This window comes from Hippocampus guttulatus, chromosome 1 (assembly GCF_054856545.1).
Source record: "Hippocampus guttulatus isolate MCC_2025c chromosome 1, RoL_Hgut_1.0, whole genome shotgun sequence".
In the NCBI taxonomy this organism is placed as follows: domain Eukaryota; kingdom Metazoa; phylum Chordata; class Actinopteri; order Syngnathiformes; family Syngnathidae; genus Hippocampus; species Hippocampus guttulatus.
Genome location: NC_141261.1, coordinates 2,865,314 through 2,889,024, shown reverse-complemented (window position 1 = coordinate 2,889,024; position 23,711 = coordinate 2,865,314). Strand labels below are relative to the sequence as shown.

The following is a 23,711-nucleotide window of genomic DNA, read 5'->3' as shown; positions in this document are numbered from 1 at the left end:
TCGAACTCTGCTTCTGTGTTGTTAAATCGTTGGTGTCTTACACATTGAGCAAAGCTAAATAATTAAAAAACTGGATAAAATTACACTTGTAACATATGCCCCATATTCAGTTTGCAGGAACTTTATCTGATGGGCTTGGGAAAACCATGGACAACCGGCACCAGACGGAGCGAGAGTACATCAGATACCACGGAGCCACCAGTGGCGAGCACCTGGTTGCAGGCATCCATGGACTAGCTCATGGTACGAACCTCTCTTTTGCATATTAGTCATTACTCATGGTATCTGTATTCATGCCAAAACACTCATTGACGTTCAATTTCATTAAAATCAAAGTTAAATGGCCTCTGAAATGGATTTTGTTGGCTGAGATACCTTGCTGAAGTAATTAAGAAGCATAAAACTGCTTTGAAAAAAAGGCATCTCGTGACTTCTTGTGATCTCTTAGGTATCATAGGTGGCATGACAAGCATCATAACTTCAACTGTGGAGGGGGTCAAGACAGAGGGTGGAGTCAGCGGCTTTTTCTCTGGCCTGGGTAAAGGTCTTGTTGGCACTGTGACCAAACCAGTGGCTGGAGCACTGGACTTTGCTTCAGAGACAGCACAGACGGTCCGGGACATGGCAAGTCTCAGTAACCACAGGTGGGTGGAACTGCTTACCTGTGTTAAGTTCCCTTCACTCCAATTCATTGTAATTATGTAGTGCCAGATCTTCCTGATGGAAGGCGCCGGAGGTCACAACCTTTTGGGGACTAGAGAACCATGTGTGTTTTGTTATCATTCTGCTTATAACACGATCTGGATCTCTTTCTGAGATATCAACCTTACACGTAACTTAAATAACATTCCTCCACGTCTTTGACATATGTCCAACTGTGATTCCCTTTCCATGTGGTGTTGGTCCTGTGTTGTTCAGGCTAAGCGTGTTGCGTGTCAGGAAACCTCGCTGCTGTAAAGGTCCCCAGGGTCTTCTACCTCGCTACTCAGCCTTACAGGCTGATGGCCAGGAGCAGCTCTTCCACTTGACAGACAACATTCAATCTGAGTTGTAAGTCACTTGTCTTCACTGGACTTGTATTGCGCCATGACTTTAACATACACCGCTCCCTCCCTTCACACACTTTTTGTTTTTCCTTGACTGCCGTCAGCTTCATCGCAGTGGAACCCATCGACAGCTACAGTGTGCTCATCTCCTCCAAAGTGGTCTACTTCCTGAAGCCTGGAGACCATGTGGACCGTGAAGCTATTTTCCTGGAGATCAAATATGACGACCTCTACCACAGTCTGGTGTCTAAAGATCATGGGAAAGTCTATGTACAGCTCACCAAAAAGGCTGAAAGCACCAGTAGTGGTGTGGCCATCCCTGGCCCTTCCCATCAGAAGCCTATGGTAAGACAATACTGGGAACAGGACACTTTGTTGCATAGTTTTGTCATCATTTGCTCTCCAAACTCTTGATTAAATTCTCTGCTATTTTGATGTTTAAATATGTTCCTGCAAAGCTTTTTGGGATGTCATGGTTGTTTATTTATCTGAAAAAAACTTAAAAATCTGTGATTCTCAGTCCTGTAATGAGGCAAACTGCTATGCCAACCTGATGTAGTTTGAAGCCATGGGGGAATTGTTATTAATAATTACAGGTTTGTTGTTGTTACTTCATTCTTTCCCAAAGTAATACAATTCATTATTTGTGTTCATTTACCTTATTATTTATTTTAAGTGACTTTTAGATTTGATTTTGCTCCCTCGGCTTGTTGTTTATGGTGAATATGTATTACAAATCACGTTGCCTGTTATTGTTTGGTCTGCCACCTGGTGGTAATTTCTGTGGCATAAGTGAAAGCTTTTGTTCATCAAATCAAGCTTCCTCTGTCTCTTCTTCTTTCTAGTCATTTACTGTAGGTCACAACTGATGATAAAATGACACAATAGATCGCCTTTGCGATATATACATGCACCGTCATATCGCCTAGCTCTTTTTCCAGATATCAATTCTTCGTCCAAGTCCTGCTGCCTATTCTTATTTGTGTTCTAATCCTCCGTATGATTGTCCAACAGGTCCATGTGAAGAGTGAAACTCTGGCCCTCAAAATCTCCCAAGAGATCAACTACGCCAAAAGTCTGTACTATGAGCAACAGCTCATGTTACCTGCCAGTAACAATGAAGACTGCTTATTGCTTGAGTCATGATTAAATACGGATTGGAAGAGTTTCTGAAGCTTCCTCAAATGAACATGTACAGTATAATGTGCCCTGGGATTGACGGGCGACCAGTCCAGCGTTGACCCCGTATCATCTCGACAGTCAGCCGGTATGGGCTCCTGCTTACCCACGTCTCTAATGAAGTCAAGCAGTGTAGGAGATTATTGGATGGACGGATCATGTTTCATCAACTCCAGAGAAGGGAATATTTCAGTCACATGCCGTAATATCAGACAGAGTACATGTGCATGACATAGTTTTAATTTCATCTGTGTATTTTTGTTACTCTAGTTGACTGTGTATATAGTACCAGATGTACATATCCTGGAGGTCTTCCACATTGTTTGTGAATAGGTAAAAATGTAAATACAACAGTATGGAGAGATGTGACTATAACAAGGTTTTGACTGTTTGCGTGTTTTGGAAAATATTATTTTGTTTGATGGATGAAATATAAATAATTGCACTGACACATTTAAGTATGTGATACGCCCCAACCTCATTCACTTTGAGCTGCCTTCCCCCGTCTCTGCCCTGTAACGACTACAACCGTCAGTTTAGACATTTCAGTGACATCACTGTTTGTTGCTTTCTGATGCAACTATGACTTCGTCGTAAACAAGCATCGAACTTCCAAGCAAGGTTTTTGAAAAGTCATTGAAGCGTCAGTGATTTTGGTTTGGTGTCAGATGAGATTTTGTTGAAGTGAATTAGAGTGCTTGAGGGACAGATTGTGACATATGGAGGTTTTGTAAAATGCATTCACGTGGACAAATGCAAATAAAAGGACCCTGATTTAACACATTGTTTGCAGTTCTATACTGTATGTGTTTGTACAATTAACAATTGACACATCACTCTAAAAAATGAAGTAGTTGTAAGAAGTAATTGATTTTTCAGGTATCTAGATAACTTGAACACCGGTATTTAATGTTCCCGTAATGTTTCCATTCACCCCTTTCATTTGAGAACAGATATTTGTACTTTCTATTCCATCAAAATAGGCTTGCAGGGGATGACCAAATGTAAAAAAAGACAAACCTCAACATGATTGTGGTGACCTTTTGTACATGAATATTGTGCACTTGATTATAGTGTATACCAAGGTTAGAATGGAGTCTAAATAACGGGTATCTTCAACTCAAAACTATGCTCATGGTTTACAACTGCCCTGCCTACAAACATTTTGTCGTAATCAACCTCAGAAGAGGTGATGTTGTTGAACTTAGAAACAAAAGGTTCGGCTGGGTAGCTTCTTCAGCCAGAGACTGTTACACCCGCGCTGCAAGAAGGAAGAGATACCGCCGCTCATTCTACCGACTGCTGTCAGGCTGCTGAATAAACATACGTGAAACCATTGTAAATAGCACAGCCACCTTATGCTGTGTTTTTGATGCTATTGCTAATTTATTATATTTATTCTACAAATATATTGCTAATGCTATATTTTATATTGCACTTATATTGAACTGTATACAGTTCTTTTCTGAAACATTTATTTTGTGTAATGAAACGCTTTGTCCCCCCCAACACACACACACAATTTTTCTGCTGCAGACTGCAAATTTCCCCAGTGCGGGCCAAATAACGTTTATTTTATCTTGAAAGTCTTTCTCATGGTTATGCTCTACTTTCCTGGAAAGCCTTCAAAGAGTTTACGGGCTTGTTTCCATGTCTGTTGTTAAAACCACTTGTCAAGTTTGGTGACTTTAAATTATTCCCTAAAAGCTTGATCACAGCAGTTGCCTCCCTGCCACAAAGAATGACAAAATGTCCTCAGTGATGCACAAGCTCTCGTACCGAATTCAGTTTAATACAGCAATGCGGTTTTCGATATTGACAGTTGGCAATACTGTCAGTCTTTAATGCAGTTTCATAGCCCAGTTTCATAGTCAGGGGTAGGCAACTCCGGTCCTAGAGAGCTGCAGTGCTGCATGTTTTAGAAGTTTCCCAAGATCATTATCGGGATTTCACAGAGCTTACTGATGAGCTGTTCATTTGAATGAGGTGTGTTGGAAGAGGGAAACTTCTAAAACAAACTGGCCCGTCGGCCCTATGCTATTGAGCTGCAGTGTTAACATTTACTTATCTTACTTTGTTCACGTTCCTTTAACAATGTCTGAAATGTCATGCTGCTTTCACCAGTGAATGGTTTTCTTGTTCGTCAATCCATGGCAGCAATTTAATAGAGACGGAGAAAATAAAATTACTCTCCGTGAAATGGCAGAAGTTACAATAAATATTTGCCATAAGTCGTGGATTCTTGCAAGTATATCCATTTTGTGATCAATTATACAGGCCTACATTTTCAGACAAAGTCAGTAAATTTGTGAGTAATAAGAGATAAGTATTGTTTCAATATGCTTGCTCTGTTGAAAAGAGAAAAGGCAGGACCATTATAATATATAGAGAGAAAACGAGAGAGACAGTGACAATCTTTTTCTTCCCAGTACATTTCAGAGTCCATATTGTATTACTTTCACATAAGGAGTTCAATCAGTACTTTTACTTTTTGCCAGTTTTTTTTTTCAAGCATCTTCTGTTATCAGAGGATTTGTGCCATATTACCGATTTGTTTTACTGTTTATTGTTTATGTTAAATTGCTCCATGTACAGCACTTTGTACGCAGCGATGGCTGTTTGAAAGTGACTTGACTTGACATGATAGATGGATGTATGGATGGGCGATGCGCCCGGCGTAAACGTGCAGAAAGCTGATGCCAAATCCTGTCGTGTCGTGTAGTGTAGTGTAAAGTCTGGTGGCGACTGGCGAGTGTGGACCAGCGACCACGTGATGCGGAAGCAGACTCGAGCTTCTTTTGTTCACATCAATCAAAGCGGACACGGACGGAGAGCTGCTGAATCAGGAAATAGCTGGTACATGATTTATTTTCCATTCTCTGAAAATTACAAGTAACATTTTTCGCGAAACCACGCGTATCCGTTTCCTCTATCATGACAAACTATATTGCCTTGAAAATGTTTGTAAAGTTTTTGTTTTCTTTTCCTTGTCGCGGTATTGTTTTGCGTACATGTCTTTATTAAGTATGCGTTAGCTTAACGCGGAGGTAACGTTAGCTTAATTATTTCGAAATGTTAAGGTTTAGTCCAGCGAGAGAACAGAGTAAAGTTGCTTAGTTTGTATGAGGCGCAAACTTCGGCCTTATGTAGAGGCTCGGGATAAAAGTTGACGAATTGGTGGTTCGTTTAGCTTGCTAGCCCGTCTCCAAGCGAACAAAGAGCGTCGGTGCTTAGCTTCGTGAAGCTAGCGGCTACGCGGACACACGCGCGTGTGCTTTGTTTCAATTTGCGTGCCTGTGCCTTTATTGTGCGTATTACAGAGCCGACTTTATTGGCCTTTTTAATCACGTGCGCTTTTTTTTAAAAGGTTGCTGGGGAGGTGGGAAGAAACTACTATAAATTCAAGTCGGTTAAAAGTACAAACTCTCCCGGACACTTCCTCTTTACTCATGTCTGCTCCAATGTTGAAATGTTCTCACTGAGTCTTATACTGTTTGATTGATTCTAACCCGAGTTGGAAGGAGTTAGTTTGCTATTGATATTTTGTCCATGTCAGTGGCCCATACACTCGGGAAATGTCAAAACAAAAGTTTGAAGTAGAGTTGTAATCTATAAACCCTTTAAATGTCGAACAATTTTCCGTCTCGACTTAAGTTTTGTTTAATCTTTTATATTACTCAATGTATCATGATGATTAGTAGTGTTATGATGAATGAGCCATAGTCTTTCTTTGAGTTGTCAATAAGTTTTACTGACAATACAGCCTGAGAAAATTTCATTTGCATAGCCCTTAATCACAAAAAAAAAAAGTCTTAAAGGACTACACAAGCCTGCAGTTGACAAACATTAAGGGCATCCCCTGATCTTAACCCCATAGGAGGGCAAGGTAAAATATCTGGGGAAAAACAAATCTTGAGAAGAGGTGGCAGATGGGGGAATCCACCTTCCAGAAGGACCAGGCTGCCATAGATGCAGAGTGGGCAATTTAATGCATAATGTGATGCTATATCATTGGATTGGATAAACTTTATTGTCAAATGTACTGTATGTGCAACATACAGCACAGATTAAATTTCTTCCCTCTCAACATAAAACAAGAGGAGCCGCTGCGGGTGTCTGCGCTGCCATCAAAAGAAAAGTTAAAAAAATGACAAAATAATACAAAACAACACATGAGACACAGACAATCGTGCACTCTCCTGCATACACTTTGTTGTCTGAAGCAGTTATAGATGAAAAAGGAGCGAATCAAAGTGTCCTTTTCACCAGTGGATCAAAGACGTCATGCTGCAATGTGCACACGTCTGCTACAAGCTAAGCTTGAAAGCCACAAGAAGCTGTGGCATCCATTTACGAAAAAGAGAGATTGGCTCTCTTCTCCTGTCCCATGTAAGTCCGCTTCAATTCCAAGCCGCGACTCCCAGTTCCACATACGCATTGGCGCTCTGCGCTGACGCTCCTTTCTTCTCATCGTCGGCTCCTCAATCCATGCATCCATCCAGCCGCAGACTGTCCATCAGCACCGACCTTTTCACTGAACAAAGCGGGGCTGTGAAAATGCTGCCTACTTCAGGCGCAAGACACAAGCACCCCGGGGATGTCCAGCAACGATAGTCAAATGGCGCCGACATTCCTCCCAATCAAGAAATCAGTGCTGGTACGCACGTGCTGCCGAGAAGGCGCAACCACCAAGCACAGATTCTTCTTCTTTGACGAATGCCATGGCCAAAAATGCTGAAAACAGTCCACATCAGGTCCACACGACGTAAATAACAACACCATGTGACAAAACAAGACAAAAACAACAAAAAAACGCAAGGCTCTTGAAGAGCACTTGCCGATGGCTGCCTATCCGGGCGCCCTCTATAGTGTGAGAATTCAACATTAGAAAACATTTCTTTCTTATCTTACTGAGTTAACAGCTCTAATTTCTGTGGGTAGGGCATTCCAAATCACTAGAGCCTGAACAGAAAATGCTCTCTAACCTGCTGACTTCATTTTGTCTCTCGGGATCACCAAAAGCCATCATGTTGTGGACAAAATGTACAGTGTCACTAAATCGAGATAAGAACGTGCTAGTCTGTAACACTTCATTAGTCACAAAACCTTGAAATCGCACCTCAAGTAGACGGCGAACTAGTGCAAGTTGTCCAGTATTTGTAATATGGTCGAACTTTCCCCATCCTTGTCAGGATAACTGCAGACGCTTTAATACTAAACATGGGACAACCATGACAAGCAATATGTTACAATAGTCAAGGTGAGAAATAACAGTTGTCCTGGGTTTACGACAAAGTTTCTTTATACGCGGCCTCGTAACCCTACCCTATGCTGTCGGAGGACGGTTGACATAATTACAGTAAATATTTGTATGAGAAAAACTATGCAAAAATCTTAAGCGTGGTGTGTCTGTGAAAACTAGTTCGCTGCCTGCCGTTCATAACCTTAGGATATCAAAATTATAGCAACTGCTTGGAAGAATAATAACTTGTGGGACAGTGGTCACCACAATGCACAGCTATTCAAAAGTTACTTCCTCCTACATGAACAAATCTCCAAAAGAAAAAAAAACCTACAAATCCCAATCTAGGTTATAATAATTTGTGCACGAAAAGATAAAGCAGCATTTACATACAAACAAAGCAATAATTGAACATGCCTGCTTGTGAGTTTATTTTACATAGCTGGCCAAACTAGTTACTCGAGACACTCTTGAGGCCATTAATACGGAACAGTCAAATTGGGGGCAGGGGGAGTGTGTGTGTGTGTTGCGGGAACGGAGCGTATCGTTCCTAATCTTGAAATGCTGTATATCAGGACTGCCATAAACCAAGGACCACTACAACCCTGTATTGCTGTCGTCCTGTGCCTACGGTTACGGAATTACAGAAAAGTTGCTCACAGCGTTTTGTTTTTTGCTTGCAGCTGTTTTGACTGAAAATGCCACGTAAGAAGGTGACTGACGTCTCGGGAAATGGATCCCTGAAGAAGAAGAAAGCCAGTGGCAAACGGAAAGAGCGAGACTTTAGCAGTGACGACGAGTTTGACTATGAACAGGAGAACAACAAAAAGCCCGGGAAGCCCTCCATCAAATCCACTCTGCAACCCGTCACTGTCGCAGATGATGTGAAAGAGAAAATTGTGAGTCTGTTGCGGTCGTTTATTAAAAAAAAAAAAAAAAGTCATAATAATTATGCAGCTTCTCGTTCGTCAGATTGACTCTCCATTTGCATTTCCTCTCTCCAGAAACTTGAATGTCCAAAGCTTAAAGGTCAACTAGTCATATTTGGAGCAACTAACTGGGATTTGATTGGAAGAAAAGAGGTGCCCAAACAACAAGGTAGAATATTTCTTATCCTATAGTGTGAAATAATGTGTTAAAAATCTGTGTTGCCAATAATTAATAACTTATCCGATTTTCTTTTGATTAAAAAACATATGATAAAATAACCTTTATTAGTCCCACATTGGGGATACAGTATTTGCATTAAAAAAATGAGCAACACTATCTACCTTTTGCAGGAGTTATGATTTTCATTCATGCAAGAACCCACAAAATTAATTTAAAAAAAATCATAGTGTATCCACACAAAATTTTGCTGTAAGAGTAGAGCAAGTGTTAATTCACTCGTGTCTGTCAGGCAGAACTCGCCTGAGCGGCACATCGCTGTGTTGAAAGTACACTTTCATCCAACCAGCGTTTTGTTGCCTTGTGAATGCTCCATTTACATGACTATACGTCAAGGCAATCCATTCTTGGACCACCACAGACCAAACAGGATGGACGTGCGACAACGTGGGGGAACGGGATGGGCAAATGTAACTGGAATTGCTGCGAATGCTAGGCCAGACTTTTAAACTGTGGAGAGAAAAAAAAGCCACAGCAGTCTCGGCACAGATCACAACTACTCATCCATGGAAATACAGCTTGGACTGAACCAGTGAATGCCCATTAAATGATCGTGACGCAAATGTCTATTCATATCTATGCATATGGGGGACACCCCTCCCCCCTGCAGAGGGCGTATTGATGCTTTTGCAGACACGCTGATAAATGTGCTTTGTTGCAAAGGGATTTGTGATTTTTTTTTTTTTTTTTTGGGACGGCTGGGGGAGGGGGGGGCAGCTTTATTTGTAGCAGCTGTTAGGACAAAGACCATGTTGCAAGGATTGCTGCACCTGCTGTATATCTGTGAGGTTGCACGTATGTCAAAATATGGCTTATGGCTTTTTATTTTTTCTTAATACTGATCTTCCAATAGGTGAGAATTGCCTGCCATCATGCAGTCAATATTTTTGTTTAATGTTTGTTTGTTTAACAATTTTACAAGCACATAATTTCCGTAGAGGGCGGCATGTTGGGCGACTGGTTAGCACGTCCTCTTCACAGTGCAGAGGTCTGGGGATCCCTGGCCTTCCTGTGTAGTTTTGTGTGTTCGCCCCGTGCCTGTGTGGGTTTTCTTGAGGTACTCTGGTGTCCTCCCACGTTCCAAAAACATGCGTGGTTGGTTGATTGAATGCTCTAAATTATCCCGAGGCGTGATTAGTGTGAATGGTTGTTTGTCTGTGTGCCCAGCGATTGGCTGGTAACCAATTCAGGGTGTCCCCCGCCTACTGCCTGAAGACAGCTGGGAGAGGCTCCAGAATGCCCTGTGACCCTCGTGAGGATAAGCGGATTAGATTACGGTAATTGGTAGTTAAAAAAAAGTGAAAGCTTAAAGGTGCGTACCGACGTGGCCATAGAACAAAATATACTTGCAAATATAGACTCAAATACCTTAGCTTTGGGATAATGAAAAGCTCTGACTAATCCGACATCTCTGCATGAGCGTAGTTGCTCAAGTGGGGCTTGTACAGATTGACTCTGTGACTGCCTTCCACCGTGTTCAAATCTTATTGTCCGTTTTTTAGCGGGAATTTAACTTAGCTCCTCTGTTTGCAGCAGTGAATCCTGCGACCTTAACATGCAACCAGAAAAATCCAGTGCATGGTCAGATCACAGAGCAAAAGTTGTTTTACTTCCTTCATTGTAATATATTGCATTTTGACAATACAATACATCCTGATTATATAGCGCTTTCACAACAGCTGCAGCTGTAACAAAACAGTTAACATCATGCCACAGAAAAAAATGTTTGAAATCCCTTAATTTAGTTGCACAATCTTTTTTTTTTTTTTTGTCTTCCAGCTGCTTTCCGCAACCTGGGCCAGAATTTGTGGAGTCCGCACCGCTACGGCTGTTTAAATGACGTCCTGGTTAGCTGCGTGATTTCCGGCCCTTGTGCTGCTCACAGCCTTCTCATCACCACTGAAGGCAAACTGTGGAGCTGGGGTAAATCCAAAATAAATTTGCGTCATTTTGTATTTTTCAATCCCCCTTTTTTTTATTCCAACAACATGCTACGTCTGCCAATATTTGTACAGGCCGCAATGACAAAGGGCAACTGGGCCACGGAGACACCAAACGTTTGGATGCTCCCAAGCTGATTGAGGGCCTGGCGGATGTTGTGGTTGTCGCTGCGGCCTGCGGGCGTAATCACACCTTGGCACTCACAGGTACGCTTGGGCAGCTCGCCTGTGTATGGACCAGGCCCCTCGTTATTTTTGACTACTCAACCTCAAAGTACCATGTAAAGTTCTGGCAATGGTCCTGTACGCTTGTGTTGGTGGTTCTTTTCTGTAGAGGATGGCATTGCACACTCCTTTGGTGAAAACAAGTTGGGTCAGCTTGGCCAAGGCAGCCAGACGGACGCCGTCCTCAGCCCAACTCCTGTAAGTGCCAGCTGTCGATGACGATACCATCCAGTCCCAGCAGGAAAGACTCAAGTTTGTTGTGGTCGGGGTGCCCAGATTTCCTACAACGGCCAGCCCTTGGTGAAGGTGTCGTGCGGGGCCGAGTTCAGCATGGTGGTGGACTGCAAAGGGAACCTTTATTCTTTTGGCTGCCCCGAGTATGGACAGCTCGGTAAGATGGAAGCACTTGAGCTCAGTCCTTCATTTTAAAATGCCAGACAATTTTGATTTACCTTCCTGGGACTAACAATCATCCAGATAACATAATGCAAGTCCAAAATTCATAAGTGAAGAAACATTTTTGGATCAAACGTCATCAACAACGAGTTGCCTCGATTTAACTTCTGTGGATTAGTCTGATTTTGTTCCAAAAGTTTCTTCCCCATTACATGTCGTACACCAGGGCCATGTGAGGACTGTCAAATAACAGGGAGTCATGAAATGGACCAAATTTAAACATTTGACGTTTCGGCCCGATGCCAGCGAAATGCTAAAGTTAATTCATTTGTTGCTGATTGGCATTCTGAAATCTCTCAAATGTACGGGCAATGTTTTAAATAACATAGTTAACTCTCGGAGCTCTAAAAAATGCTGCATGTTGAATGTGATTTAGGGGGCGTCCACTGTCAAGTCGATTTGTGCCATTTCGCCTCTTCTCTGGTCTCACCGCAGGACACAACAGCGATGGCAAGTTCATAGCTCGTGCGCAGCGCATCGAGTTTGACTGCGAACTCATCCCCCGCCGCGTCGCCATCTTCATCGAGAAGTCCAAAGACGGCCAGGTCACGCCCGTGCCCAACGTGGTGGTCCGGGACGTGGCCTGCGGATCCAACCACACGGTGAGAAGTTGCAACGGAGGGATACGTTTCTTGTCCCGTTTTGAGGGTTTACGCCCGTGTTGTGTGTTTAGCTGGTGTTGGACTCTCAGAAGCGAGTATTCAGCTGGGGCTTCGGAGGTTACGGGCGTCTGGGACACACCGAGCAGAAGGACGAGCTGGTTCCTCGCCTGGTGAAACTCTTTGACTTCCCCGGTCGAGGAGCCAGTCACATCCATACAGGCTACCAATGCTCCTTCGCCATCAGTGAGAGCGGTAAGACCCGGTGGTGGGCTTCGCTTTGCAAATCGAATGGTGCTGGACTAGAGTACGGCTGACCTCCACCAAGGCTGGAGAATCCTAAAGCGAATGCTTTCTCTTTGATGCTTGATGGCAACTATGGAATACAACATGTTGCAGAGAATAATGTACAACAATTAAGAATTCCAGCTTTTAGTTTGTGGTATTAGCATCTTGATGTGTTAAGCAACTCAGGATAGAGCCTCCCACTTTTCTGGTGTGCAAAATTATTGGAACATGTGACTGAGTGTCTGTCGTTGGCCCAAACATTTGGATCGTGCTTGTTTTGGGCTTTTGGCCTCCCCTGTGAAAACTGCATTTGCTGTTCAGCAAATATGAAACCCAGAGAGCTGTCGATGGGAGAAAAAGCAAACCTTTTTGAAGCTGAGAAGAGGAAAAGCAATCTAAAGAGATTTTGGCCTCTTTATAAATACACTAGCTAAACCCCGGTGGGACGAAACAAGACGTCATGGATAAGACAGCTATTGGAGTAGAAAAAAAAAATATATATATATGTTTGGACAGAAAAAGGAAAAGAAGAGAAACATACAGATTGATGGAGAGCGTGTCCGTCCGACCTCGAGCGTCTTACCGTCTCAACTAACTTGGCTGTTGTTTTGGCTAGGCTAGCTTAGCTGGTGTCGTAGATCAAAGCTCTTTGATGTGTAACGTCCGTTGCGTCAGCGCTGATTGGTTGAAGCCAAAAGACACGCCCGTGCGTACATGTCTGCGCTGACGCACGCACAGCAGAGAGCAGAGGACTCTTGAATGCTGAGTCGCGCTTCACTCGAGTGGCGTCGCTCCAAATCACAGCGATTGCACACACGTTGGGCATAGCCGATACAACAATGGAATGTTTCGAAAACGACAACAGGTTGGCCAACGATATTGACAGCAGAAAGAAACAATGTGAGCGCTGTGACGAAACACCTAAAGGCAAGTGGTAGTGACATCACTGCCTACCTCCTCGGGGCTTGGGGTGAAGGTCGGAAAGAAGAAATAAACAGGCCATAGCCACAAGATGCAAACTGCTGATCGACTAAAAGCATTGGAAGGCCAAATTGGGTTTTGCACAGTAGTACAGAGGTGAGCCACTAAAGTTTTGGAACAAAGTTTTATTGACTGAGGAGAAGATTAACCTCCTCCAAAATGATGGAATGGCCAAAATATGGAGAACAGAAGGAATTAACTTTGCTGTTCCAATACATTTGGAGGGGGCTGTGTTATTGGAACCCAGGCGATTGTTATCCTGTTTGGTGGCAGATTGCGCTCTACTCGGTCCTAATCTTGTTCAGATAGTCAGGAACAAAGAAGACATTTTTGTTGATGTTTGCAGGGAGTCTCTTCTTCTGGGGGGTGACCAACACTTCCAGGGAGTCGACGATGTACCCCAAAGCCGTGCAGGATCTCTGTGGCTGGGAAATCCGCAGTCTGGCCTGCGGGTAGGTCCTTGGCAGTTGACGCGTTTAACTGTCAAATATTTGAGAGGTGACCTAAGTGTGTGTGTGTGTGTTTTGTTGTGAATCTCTCTGTGAAACAGCAAGAGCAGCATCATCATCGCTGCAAACGAGAGCACCATCAGCTGGGGTCCATCACCTACTTTTGGAGAGCTGGTAAAGAGAAAGTGTCCTCATCATGACATTCACCCTGTAGGCCACACTCGGTACAAAGCGTGTTTGTTTGATTTGTGTAGGGCTATGGAGACAACAAACCGAAATCCTCCACCACCCCCCAGGAAGTCAAGACCCTGGATGGCATTTATATCGAACAGGTGCACTGAATGACTGGCATCGTGTGTGTGTGGTGGGCAGTCCTCCCACGAGTATTGTTGTCGACAGAGGTTGCGAGTTAATTATAGGCCGCACGCAGATGAACGCGATGGGCAGGAAGGGAGGGACCCTGCCGAGCAAGGCGTCGGACCCAAAGTGTCGCTCGAGCCGTACGCTCAGAAACTGGCATGTTGGTGCTCCAGAAAGGCCCACACCAGGAGTTAAGATTGCTCGAATGTTTGCTTTTGTCTGCTTTTCCCAGGTGGTGATGGGTTACGCTCACTCCATGATCATCGCCAGGCAGGACACGCCAGCCGAGCAGGAGAGACTGCAAAAGCTGCCCGAGTACAACCCCCGAACAATCTGACCAGTCTTAGTGCAAGAGGGCCCCCCAAGTGGCCAGGAAGACGTGTCGGCTTTGCACACGTCTCCTCTTCACGGGGGGCTCAGTCCCAACAATTTGGACACTGCGATCACAATGAACTATCGAGACCATGTCACTTGTCGAGTGAAACCTTGTTTACGTCAAGCACTTCTGCCTCTTCCTTCCCAAGACGTGCTTCCTTTCCACTTTTGTTACACGCTCATTTGTCTAATTGTCTGGTGTGTTGCAGTATTTTGAGAAATATTTGTCAGATTTACGGGTGCTTCAGCATGACTCTTCTCGTCTGCAGGGACAGATGCTCCATATGAGTGCCTACGTTTTCCATGGGCCGGTTATGGAAGTTGTCTTGTATGTTTTCTTGTTCTCAGCTTTGTTACATTCCTTTCATTATTCTTCACAAGATCAATATTGGGACGATTGTTTTTACTCATTTCATTTGGGGCCAATGCTGCACTGTCGAAAGTATTTGAGCTGGGGGAGGTAGTTTTTTTTTTTTTCTAAATCACTCGAAGGTGTTTTTCCTCACCTTTGATCTTAATAGTGTGTATTGTTCTGGTTACATTTTCATTCCAATTAAAAAAATGGCCTGAACTCGTTTGAAATTTGCTTTGTGGTTGTAAATGAGGATTCCCATATGTTGAACTTACACCGACCCACACTGGATATGAATCGCAAGAAAAATGCCACGTGACCAAAAACATTCCATTTATTTTATTATACAAAATCATCTTGAATTTAATCTTCATCTTCCTCCTCCTCTTCATCCTGGTTGATCTGGAAATAGCGCAGCTCGTAGCTCTCCTTGGAGTTGGCCACCACGCGCAACCAGTCGCGAAGATTATTCTTTTTCAGGTATTTCTTGGTCAGATACTTTAAATATCTGAAAGACATCACAAACACAGTCACTTGTACCGCACATGGGCAAAAGTACTAGCAACACTAGTACATGTTGGTGCAACCTGAGTAAGCAAAAACTTGATCATTTGATCTTGTGAATTTCTCCCCACATAATCACAAGGAATCCTGTACACATTTAAGTCCTTTTATGCATTTTGTGATGCATAATTTTCTTATATACCTGTGGCTTGAGCACCTGGGCACTGTTGAATGTCGGCCAAATTAATCCTTTGTCAAGAATCACTGAGTGCAGCAGTGGCAGTTATTGTATGTCCAATTTAGTACAAGTATGTTGGCCCAGAAACCGTTTCCTGATCATGCTTCTTTTGTTAGATCCATTTAATTAGGTATGGGTGCTTGTGTGGTGGTATACACTGTCAAAAAGTCTAAAGAAGACTAAAGATATTGCTATACACTACATATATTTCTAACTCTAATAATTGTAATAAATGCTATTACAAATTCTTCCAACTAATCGTGTATTTGAAAAATATATATTTTTGCTTACGTTTCACTTAAGGAACAACCAATCCGTTTGGTTTTTAAAGAGCTTAGATCAGCTAACTAGGAATTATACAAGTCTTCTTCGTACTAATACAAGCTGTGGAAGTGTTCAACCTAACCTTGCAGACACCCCGAGAGGAAACACAAATATTTTCTTTTTTTGACATGGCCAACCACCCCACCCCTCTGTTGTGGTACATGACCCATTTCAATAGCAAGTCCCCTCTGACCACCTTTGCCAAGTTTTTCATCCATGTGACTCAAAATGTGTCCATTTACAGGACAACACTTTGGATTTTATTTGGAAAAATTCCTAATGGTAACGGGCAAATGAATGGTGAGGTGGCGAGAGAGAGATTGCTGGAGTGAAAGTTTACCTTTTGGAGAAGGGCACCTCTGAGGAGATGGTAATCTTACTCTTGCTCCTCTCGATGGACACCACACCTCCGCCGAGGTTGCCCGCTTTGCCGTTAACCTTGATACGCTCCTGCAGGAACTGCTCCTGCGAACACAGGAACAAGGGGGAGGGCAAACCTGAGTGCAACATTGAATTTGATGTCTATTTATCTTGAAATTGGACAGATAATTTGCAAAATCACTTAACACTCGCATTAAAACGTATTATGCAAAATGCATACACAATATTTGAAAAACATGTTACGGTACAATTCTTTTTGTGTTATCGTTCACAAAAATCCATCCATCTATCATCCGAGCTGTGCCTATCCCAGCTGACTCCCGGCAGAGAACAGTTGGTAGTATAAGCCAAGTGAAGCTGGCAGAGCAGCAGAACAAAGGATTAAAACCTTCCAGAAAGCGTCTTTATTTAGTGCAACGCAAAACACTGCACATTTTACTGCACTATGAGCGGAAGCTGGCCGGCTCTTCCTTGGAATCCATCAGATGTTGCTGCGCCACGGTCGTCCATGCCCGGATGGACAGATGGCCGGCGTTTCATAAAACGAAAGCACCAAGTGCCGTGGATTAGTCCATCTTGAGTTCTCTCGCGGCGGTTCGATTCCCGTGGCCCTCCAAGCTTGCAGTTTAAACTGCGCTTCGTAAGCGTGTCTCTTCGTCTGTGCCATTTTCGGGATGTTGTTTCACACAATGCGCATACTATATACACCTACTGGGGTGCATGCCTTGAGCCTCCTCTTCCCACCCTTTCCACTTTATCGTCCGCACGTTGTCCTCAGTTCTGTCCACCTTTCCTCTATATAAGCAGCGTGTCGGCCAGTGAATTTCCGAAATCCTCAGGGCTGCTACCGAATTATTTAAATTTTTGCAGCATTTGTTTATAACTGTATGTATATGTTGTTGTTTGTGTTATTATCATATGCAATTGAATAAGTAGACCATTTCAGAATTCAAAATTTGGGACTCTCTAAATGCAGAATGAGACTCGTACTTTTCTGATCAGCGAGTCCCTGGGACTCGCTGGAGGTAAACTGTAAAATTATCACTGTTGCATGTCAGGTTATTATGATTAAATAAAATGTTACTTGCACAGAACTTATATTTATGCCCTTTGCCCCTCCCTCAGCTAATTGTTCGGCCAATAAACGAGGGACTTACAAAGTTGGCGGCGTCCATGATGCCGTCTTCAACAGGATGGGTGCAGTCCAGTGTGAACTTGAGGACCTGCTTCTTCTTCTTACCACCTTTGCCAGTGTTCTGCTTCTTCTGCTTTAATAACAATAACAACACAAGTTTATTACACACGTGTTCTTTGGAGAGCTTCAAGCCGCACAGCGTTTTGTCACATTTGTACAGCAGCACAAAGTCAACTCTCCAAAAAAACAAAACAAAACAAAAAAGCTGTGTTATTTTATTCTTTTTTTTTTTTGCTCATCTCATTATCGAGTATAGCTGACTTTGTATGCAAGCGAACACATGTAAATTTACAAGAATACAATTTTCGAAGTCTAATCCAGTATTTCCTAAATTTGATTGAGCAAAGGTAGATAGCTCTTTGACATCAAAAGGCACTCTCCTGCAAAATGCAGTCCTACTTTAAGCCTGTGTGGTGGCCCTGTTGAGCCGCCATGAGCCAAGTTGTGGTGGCACTGGCCCTCGATATCCATAATATAAAATAAATGTCAACCATTGTTTCATATTCGGCATCTTTGTGGTGGATTATTTAAGTCTTTAAGAAAATATTTCTGAGTCATTTTCCCCCTGGCTGACTATTTTAATTTTGGCGTTTTTTTTAAGCTTGATCTGTTTGATTAAGCTGGTTAACGACATGAGATGAGAGATAGAAACTGTCGTTCGGATTGCGAAGTGTGGTCTCTCTGAGGCACTGTACTTTTGAGTTTAGGTCGTTGCTTTCTATTAGTACACCACATATACAATACAATACATCCTCATATACTGAACTGCTTTCACAAAAGCTGTAGCTGTAACAAAGCGCTTAACAAAACAGTTAAAGTAAATGCCACTAAATTGTACCTTTACGAGTAGTCGTATCGTTAAAATCTTAGCGATACTCATCATAGTCATAATGGCACTGCTTCGTGTAAATGTTTAAGAAAAAACGATAAACATGACTGCATAAGTACGGGTTAGTTGTATTTAAACACAATATATTCCCATGTGAACTTTGAATAACTGCTTTTCAAAATTTATTTACGATTTTTATGTCACTTAAGTGCAATAGAGTCATTTAGTTTCATTTTAATGTTCCTATATTTAGACCAAGTGTTACTGTTGAAAGACGGAGTTGGCTCCTTGTATTCTCATGTCGTGGTGGTGGCACTTAAAGAGCCAAGCATATTTTAAGTACCTGGTTGAAAAATGAGAACCACCGACCAAGGACATGTTACTTAGACATCCATGTGTGAAAATGTCATGTTTTGGAACGCCCTTTACATCGCCTCAATAATAAGAATACGTGCAGTTGCCCTGACTTGGTTTACACTTTGCGGCAGCCGTCGGTACGCTAACATCGTGACTCCAGTACAACATTCGAGTTCATGTAATGACGCATAGGGTTCTTGATTGTCGAAAAAAATCAATGACAATCATTGGCGATGTTTAAGGGGTGCGTTTAGTCAATCCGGCCACTCATGTTTAGAAGCCAAAACAGGACAGTCTCGACAAAAAAAACGTGGTGAGCTTAGCAGGCAGAAGCTAATGTTAGTGATAGGCCGCAAAAAATTGAGAGACTTTTTATAAGCTCATCAACAGGCTGCACCAAAGCTTCAATTTGGACGGCGACCATCATTTGACAACAAAGGTCACAGCCTTATCGTCGTTTTTCTGTTTTAAACAGGGCAAGCAACAGTTTGAGCAGCTTGTTGATACACGATTCTACTTACAATGGGCGCCATGGCGAAGAAGCTCGCAGAGAGAGCGAGCGTGGAGTGCGCATGCGTTACAAGCACGAACAAGCCAATCGTCGAATCATTGATTCACAACTGCGCACCCGACAAATTATTTTGGTTTAGACTTCCTCATTTCCAGAAAGTTGCAAACGTTCACGGAGCGCAATCGCAGCAAGGCAGATATTTTCATTAAAGAATTCATTTGTAGTTAGTAGTTTAGCACTCAAATAAAAAAGCTGGTTTGTACAAAAAAAGTGTGCATCTATAATATAGATGTAATATATAGATTCTATATACAGCGTATATATATATATATATATATATATATAGAGAGAGAGAGAGCACGCACGTATTTACTGTACATTGTACAAGAGCGGGTCACCACATTTTGCGGACACTATTTGTTCATTTTTTCAATTTACATTTACAGTGGGAGCCAACTCTTGGAATTTGAGTTCTCTACCCGTTTCACAAAATAATTCATCTTGGCAAATATAGTATTTCAGTATTGGAAGCTGTAAATAAATGGTAAGATATTCTTGAAATCTCCAATAATTTAATTATACAATCTATTATACAGATGAAAAAAACCTTTGTAAGTATAGGTCTACTCATAAAAAGCCAAAGATAAAGTTTTATTACAAGCGACTGTAAGGTGGTTTCTAGCCTGAGTGAGGGTCATATAATGGATTACATAAATAGAACAGTGTTCGACTCAACTTCAGTTCACTCTTTGACCATGTGACTGTTCTGAATGCAGTGTTACCACAATTTATTTCAATAGCCCAACAGAGTAACACTGCTCTGGATGGCATGAAAATGACAATGTGTGCAGGCATCCAGTAAAAAATTAAAACTGTCATCTAGGATCTTTTTTTCCCCTAACTTTGCTACATATGAGAGGTCTGTAAAAACACAAAAATCCAAAGAAAGAGGGCAGTGCTTCGCATCATCTCCACAGAGCTTCAAGTTGTTGGTTTGGACCTGATGTTGATGCCTTCCTTTGCTGAAATGTTCTCACCACGATGGCTGCTCACACAAGACTGAATTGATTTCTTACTATTTCGACCTACATCCCTATGAAGCTGGATATGTCACAAATGTATAAATGGTGTAAACTGTGCAAAAGAATGAGCATAAAAAGTGGGTGAGATGAGCCAGCTACAGAGGTAGTCACAGCATCAGATCCAGTTCTGTGGAAACAAGACGCCGTTACAGTGGAAAGCGACTTGTGTAAACAGGTAATATTGAAATGGAATCCCTTTTTTGCCATCCAACTCAGGTAATACATGTCTGTCCATCATCTCTTCAGTATTCCCCTCAGACAGCTACCATCCACTCTCGAATGACGCCTGCTTGCTGTTCAACAGCAAGCGTGGTCTAAGCATGCAAACAAAACTGCAAACAAGTGCTACTACAATACACGCAAAGATGGTGAAACGTTTTTGGTCTCTCGAACTGGATTGTAGCATTTGGTCAAGTAAGAGCAGTCCACTTGCTTGCTGGCCTGTGCGAGCTAGCGGGTCGGCTCGCAGAATTTGTTGCGATCGCGCCAACACCACCGTCTGGTCTGCTTTTTCAGTCAAGTCCACTCGTCAAAAGTTGTGCTCTACTAGTTGATGCGGATGCCTGAGATGAAGGGCAGCCCGGTGGGGACCCGCCTCTTGTACTCCACGTATTCCTCTGCAAAGAAATTAATAAGGGAAATCTCTTCTTCCTCAATCCGCTCCCGAAAGAATCTCCAGCTGGCTATGGTGTAGCCCAGTGTGCATACTGGGTTGCACAGCACCACCTACAGTGGACACAACACGTTAGCTAACATTTGACCTGATATGACCACACCAAAATTGCAGTATCGGGAATCAAGGAGAAGTGAAACACAGACCTGTGTTCCTATGCTCCAGTAGAACCAACCCACATAGGAGGGGTGTCGAAAGAAAGCGTAGACACCGCTGGTGACCAGCACGTGACTATACGCCTTTTCATTCTGGACAATGTGGTTGAAGTTGGAGCCGGCCGTCAGCATGGCCGCCTTCCGGAGGGCCTCACCGCACAGCACCATGAGCAGACCCATGAAGCTCAACCACCTCAGCTGCTTGACCTCTGAAAGACAAGATTGGGCATGTCAAGCAGGAAATTTATCAGATGGCATTTGAGACTTTCATTTTTTTAAACTATGGCCAATTATAAATGACCAACTATTTAATCACTTGCTTATTGGGATGTATGAGAAAAATCTAAATGACTGGCACTATGTGTTATGGTCAGCCACAACCAAAAATTAAGCTCTTCTTTTGAAGGACAAAAAGCTGCCAATGTCATTTTGTCAATTTCCCTACTCCAAAAAGTGTGCTGTAAAATTACCAGACCACAACATTGTACATCTGAAAGCGATAGTAATTGGTTCAAAAGACATCTGATCATACATGACGCTGACTGTTTTTGTTGAATGCAAAAAAGAAAAAGTATGCAGCCCACCGACCTGGAAATGTTAGTTTCTCCACAGTGAACTCAACCCATGATGAGACAGCGGCCAGCGTGTATTCCACACTGTGGTTAAGGAGGAACGAGTCCAATGAGAGGCTGTGAGGGTTAATGATGGCCGTCACCAAGTACTCAGAGTAATGGAAGAATGCCAGGGAGCACATATACCTGCAGAGGTGACAGTAGTACATGATTTGCACGAACCAGCAAACATTTTACAACACCTAATATGGTGTGTCTTTAAGAATGACAACCTGCTACCAGCACTGACATTTTTTTAAGGGTTCATATAAAAGAAAACTGACAACTTGAGCCTGTCCACCCAACAAGTGTGAAATTACATCACCAATAAATACTTTATCTGCCCATTTCTTAAAATGGGTCTGTGAGCATGCAGAGAGTTGCACACACGCACACCCAATGCAAGGAAAAACATTTATGAGGTTGTGACAAGGGACTCTTTTAATAAGACAACCCGTGTACATTTTTAATCAAGGTTTCCAAGATAAAGGCATACATATCTCAAACATCAAGTAATATTCATTTACATACCACCCAAAATGTGTCCAAGTGGTTTCGGTGCAGCTTATAATTAGACCGCACCCAAAAATGACCCCCAGAAAGCAGGCTCTTACAGCAACCTAGAACAAATGTTCAAATTAATCAATAGAAATGCATATTACTAATTAAAATTTCCAACCCATCCAGCCAACCTTAAATAGTACTAATTTGTCATACCCGATAAATACATGATACTAAAGTGCAGATTGTATTTCGGTCCATTTAGTGTCCTATTGTTAAAAATCTTCAAAACAAACACCAATTGTGTTCCTCTCTTCGGGATTATCTTTTTACGCTATATTCGGAGATACAATTAAAAGGAGAACAATATTTTTGTCAGACATTGCTTTCACTTATGAGATATACAACAATGAATAGCTGAAGTTTATAATCACGTTTAAAGACACCAGCTTATACTATTTAGATAAAGTGTCATTTTTATTTTTGATGACGAACATTTCAAACATATACAGTAGATGTTTGGGGTAGGAATCGTTTTACAGACTGATAACAACCCATACATAGTAGACACATAAGCTTATTTCTTAAACTACACTTTTCGATGTCAATTCTAGACTAAAAGGATACGTACGTGACTAACTTTCCTCATAAAACACACAATACCTAAATGCATGTGTGGCATTTCTTCTCCATACAACGAAATGTTTTTCAAGGGCTTCAAATTAGAATACAAATCAAGTTTGTAGGTCATTGCATCTTGAGACGACACTGCTGTCTCGTTTTCCTTTAGCTAATAGGATTAACAAAGTGCACAGCTATTGCACAACTAGCTACCGGTCTAAAATCTGTCACTTAACACACATCCCTATTGGACTGTAATTAATTTAATTCTTCATTCACCCTAAAACCTTAACTAAAAAGAAACTTAAAAAGTTCGGTAGCTAGCGTTTACGCTTACCTTGTACAGAGGTCCCCTGCAGATTAGTAACAGGAGGCCATTGATAACAGCAATATGCAGACAAATTGCTATTTTCCCGGGAGTTTCCGTCAGGTAATCGAAGACCCAGTCAAGGTGACCAAAGCAGGATCGAACCAAAGGTATTATGACAACGCTGAGACCTAGAATAAAGCTCTTAAGACTTACTGTACCCTCAAGTACTAACTTACTGCCTGCCATGATGGAAAAGGATTCCACAACGTATCGCGAGATTACACGCGAGGGGATTCCTGTTGGTGCGTTCGCGTTGTAATGAAATGTCGGAAGTTTTCATGTCAGGTAGAAGACGAAGAAAAAATAAAGAACATGAAGTAACCATCACCCCAGGCTGAGGTTGAAGAGCGTTCTGGAGCAGGTTTTGATCCAGAGCAGGGTCTTTCCCTCAATTATGTCTTCCTGTCCCAGCTATTGGAAAAAAAAAAGAACATTGCCACAGTATGATGCTGCCAATTGCGTGTTTCACTCTAGGGGTGGTATTAAGTGATGAGTGGTGCCTGCTTTGTCAAAACATGATGTCTGACATTCACTCACAGTGCTGTGAGTACTTTTGGTATGCACTGTACAATGTCCCAATATGACCCCCCCCCCCCCCCTCAACTAATTTCAGAGGTTACATTTGAAATGTGAATTTAAATATTGCATTCACCTGATCATGATTGCAAGATTAAACATTTTTATTGGCTATTAACAGGTT

General features: G+C 42.4%; 4 protein-coding genes across 4 annotated transcripts in view; 2 read left to right on the top strand and 2 right to left on the bottom strand.

The window, feature by feature from the left end:
- The window catches only part of vps13d (vacuolar protein sorting 13 homolog D), a 37,661-nt gene extending 34,657 nt beyond the window's left edge, over nucleotides 1-3,004 (top strand). The window contains exons 66-70 of the mRNA XM_086100013.1: nucleotides 111-243; nucleotides 449-644; nucleotides 919-1,050; nucleotides 1,151-1,391; nucleotides 2,061-3,004. Coding sequence (XP_085956139.1) covers nucleotides 111-243; nucleotides 449-644; nucleotides 919-1,050; nucleotides 1,151-1,391; nucleotides 2,061-2,192 — 834 coding nt within the window. The 3' untranslated portion in view covers nucleotides 2,193-3,004. The remainder of the gene's footprint in view (nucleotides 1-110; nucleotides 244-448; nucleotides 645-918; nucleotides 1,051-1,150; nucleotides 1,392-2,060) is intronic.
- A 1,949-nt stretch (nucleotides 3,005-4,953) lies between these two features.
- rcc2 (regulator of chromosome condensation 2) lies at nucleotides 4,954-14,878 on the top strand. The gene is made up of 13 exons (XM_086099757.1): nucleotides 4,954-5,081; nucleotides 8,151-8,366; nucleotides 8,472-8,565; nucleotides 10,414-10,557; nucleotides 10,650-10,781; nucleotides 10,909-10,997; nucleotides 11,076-11,190; nucleotides 11,691-11,857; nucleotides 11,929-12,109; nucleotides 13,470-13,575; nucleotides 13,674-13,746; nucleotides 13,827-13,904; nucleotides 14,165-14,878. The coding sequence occupies exons 2-13, from the start codon at nucleotides 8,166-8,168 to the stop codon at nucleotides 14,267-14,269; spliced, it is 1,485 nt and encodes a 494-aa protein (XP_085955883.1). The 5' UTR covers nucleotides 4,954-5,081; nucleotides 8,151-8,165; the 3' UTR covers nucleotides 14,270-14,878.
- A 105-nt stretch (nucleotides 14,879-14,983) lies between these two features.
- Nucleotides 14,984-19,075, bottom strand: LOC147210038 (large ribosomal subunit protein eL22). The gene is made up of 4 exons (XM_086099890.1): nucleotides 19,009-19,075; nucleotides 17,264-17,374; nucleotides 16,066-16,190; nucleotides 14,984-15,167 (listed from the first exon to the last, which is right to left on the bottom strand). The coding sequence occupies exons 1-4, from the start codon at nucleotides 19,018-19,020 to the stop codon at nucleotides 15,023-15,025; spliced, it is 393 nt and encodes a 130-aa protein (XP_085956016.1). The 5' UTR covers nucleotides 19,021-19,075; the 3' UTR covers nucleotides 14,984-15,022.
- Nucleotides 19,076-19,628: 553 nt separating this feature from the next.
- On the bottom strand, nucleotides 19,629-23,449 carry icmt (isoprenylcysteine carboxyl methyltransferase). The gene is made up of 5 exons (XM_086099631.1): nucleotides 22,979-23,449; nucleotides 22,051-22,139; nucleotides 21,497-21,666; nucleotides 20,900-21,117; nucleotides 19,629-20,806 (listed from the first exon to the last, which is right to left on the bottom strand). Exons 1-5 carry the CDS (start codon nucleotides 23,195-23,197, stop codon nucleotides 20,627-20,629), a joined length of 876 nt encoding a protein of 291 aa, XP_085955757.1. The 5' UTR covers nucleotides 23,198-23,449; the 3' UTR covers nucleotides 19,629-20,626.
- Between the last annotated feature and the right edge of the window lie 262 nt (nucleotides 23,450-23,711).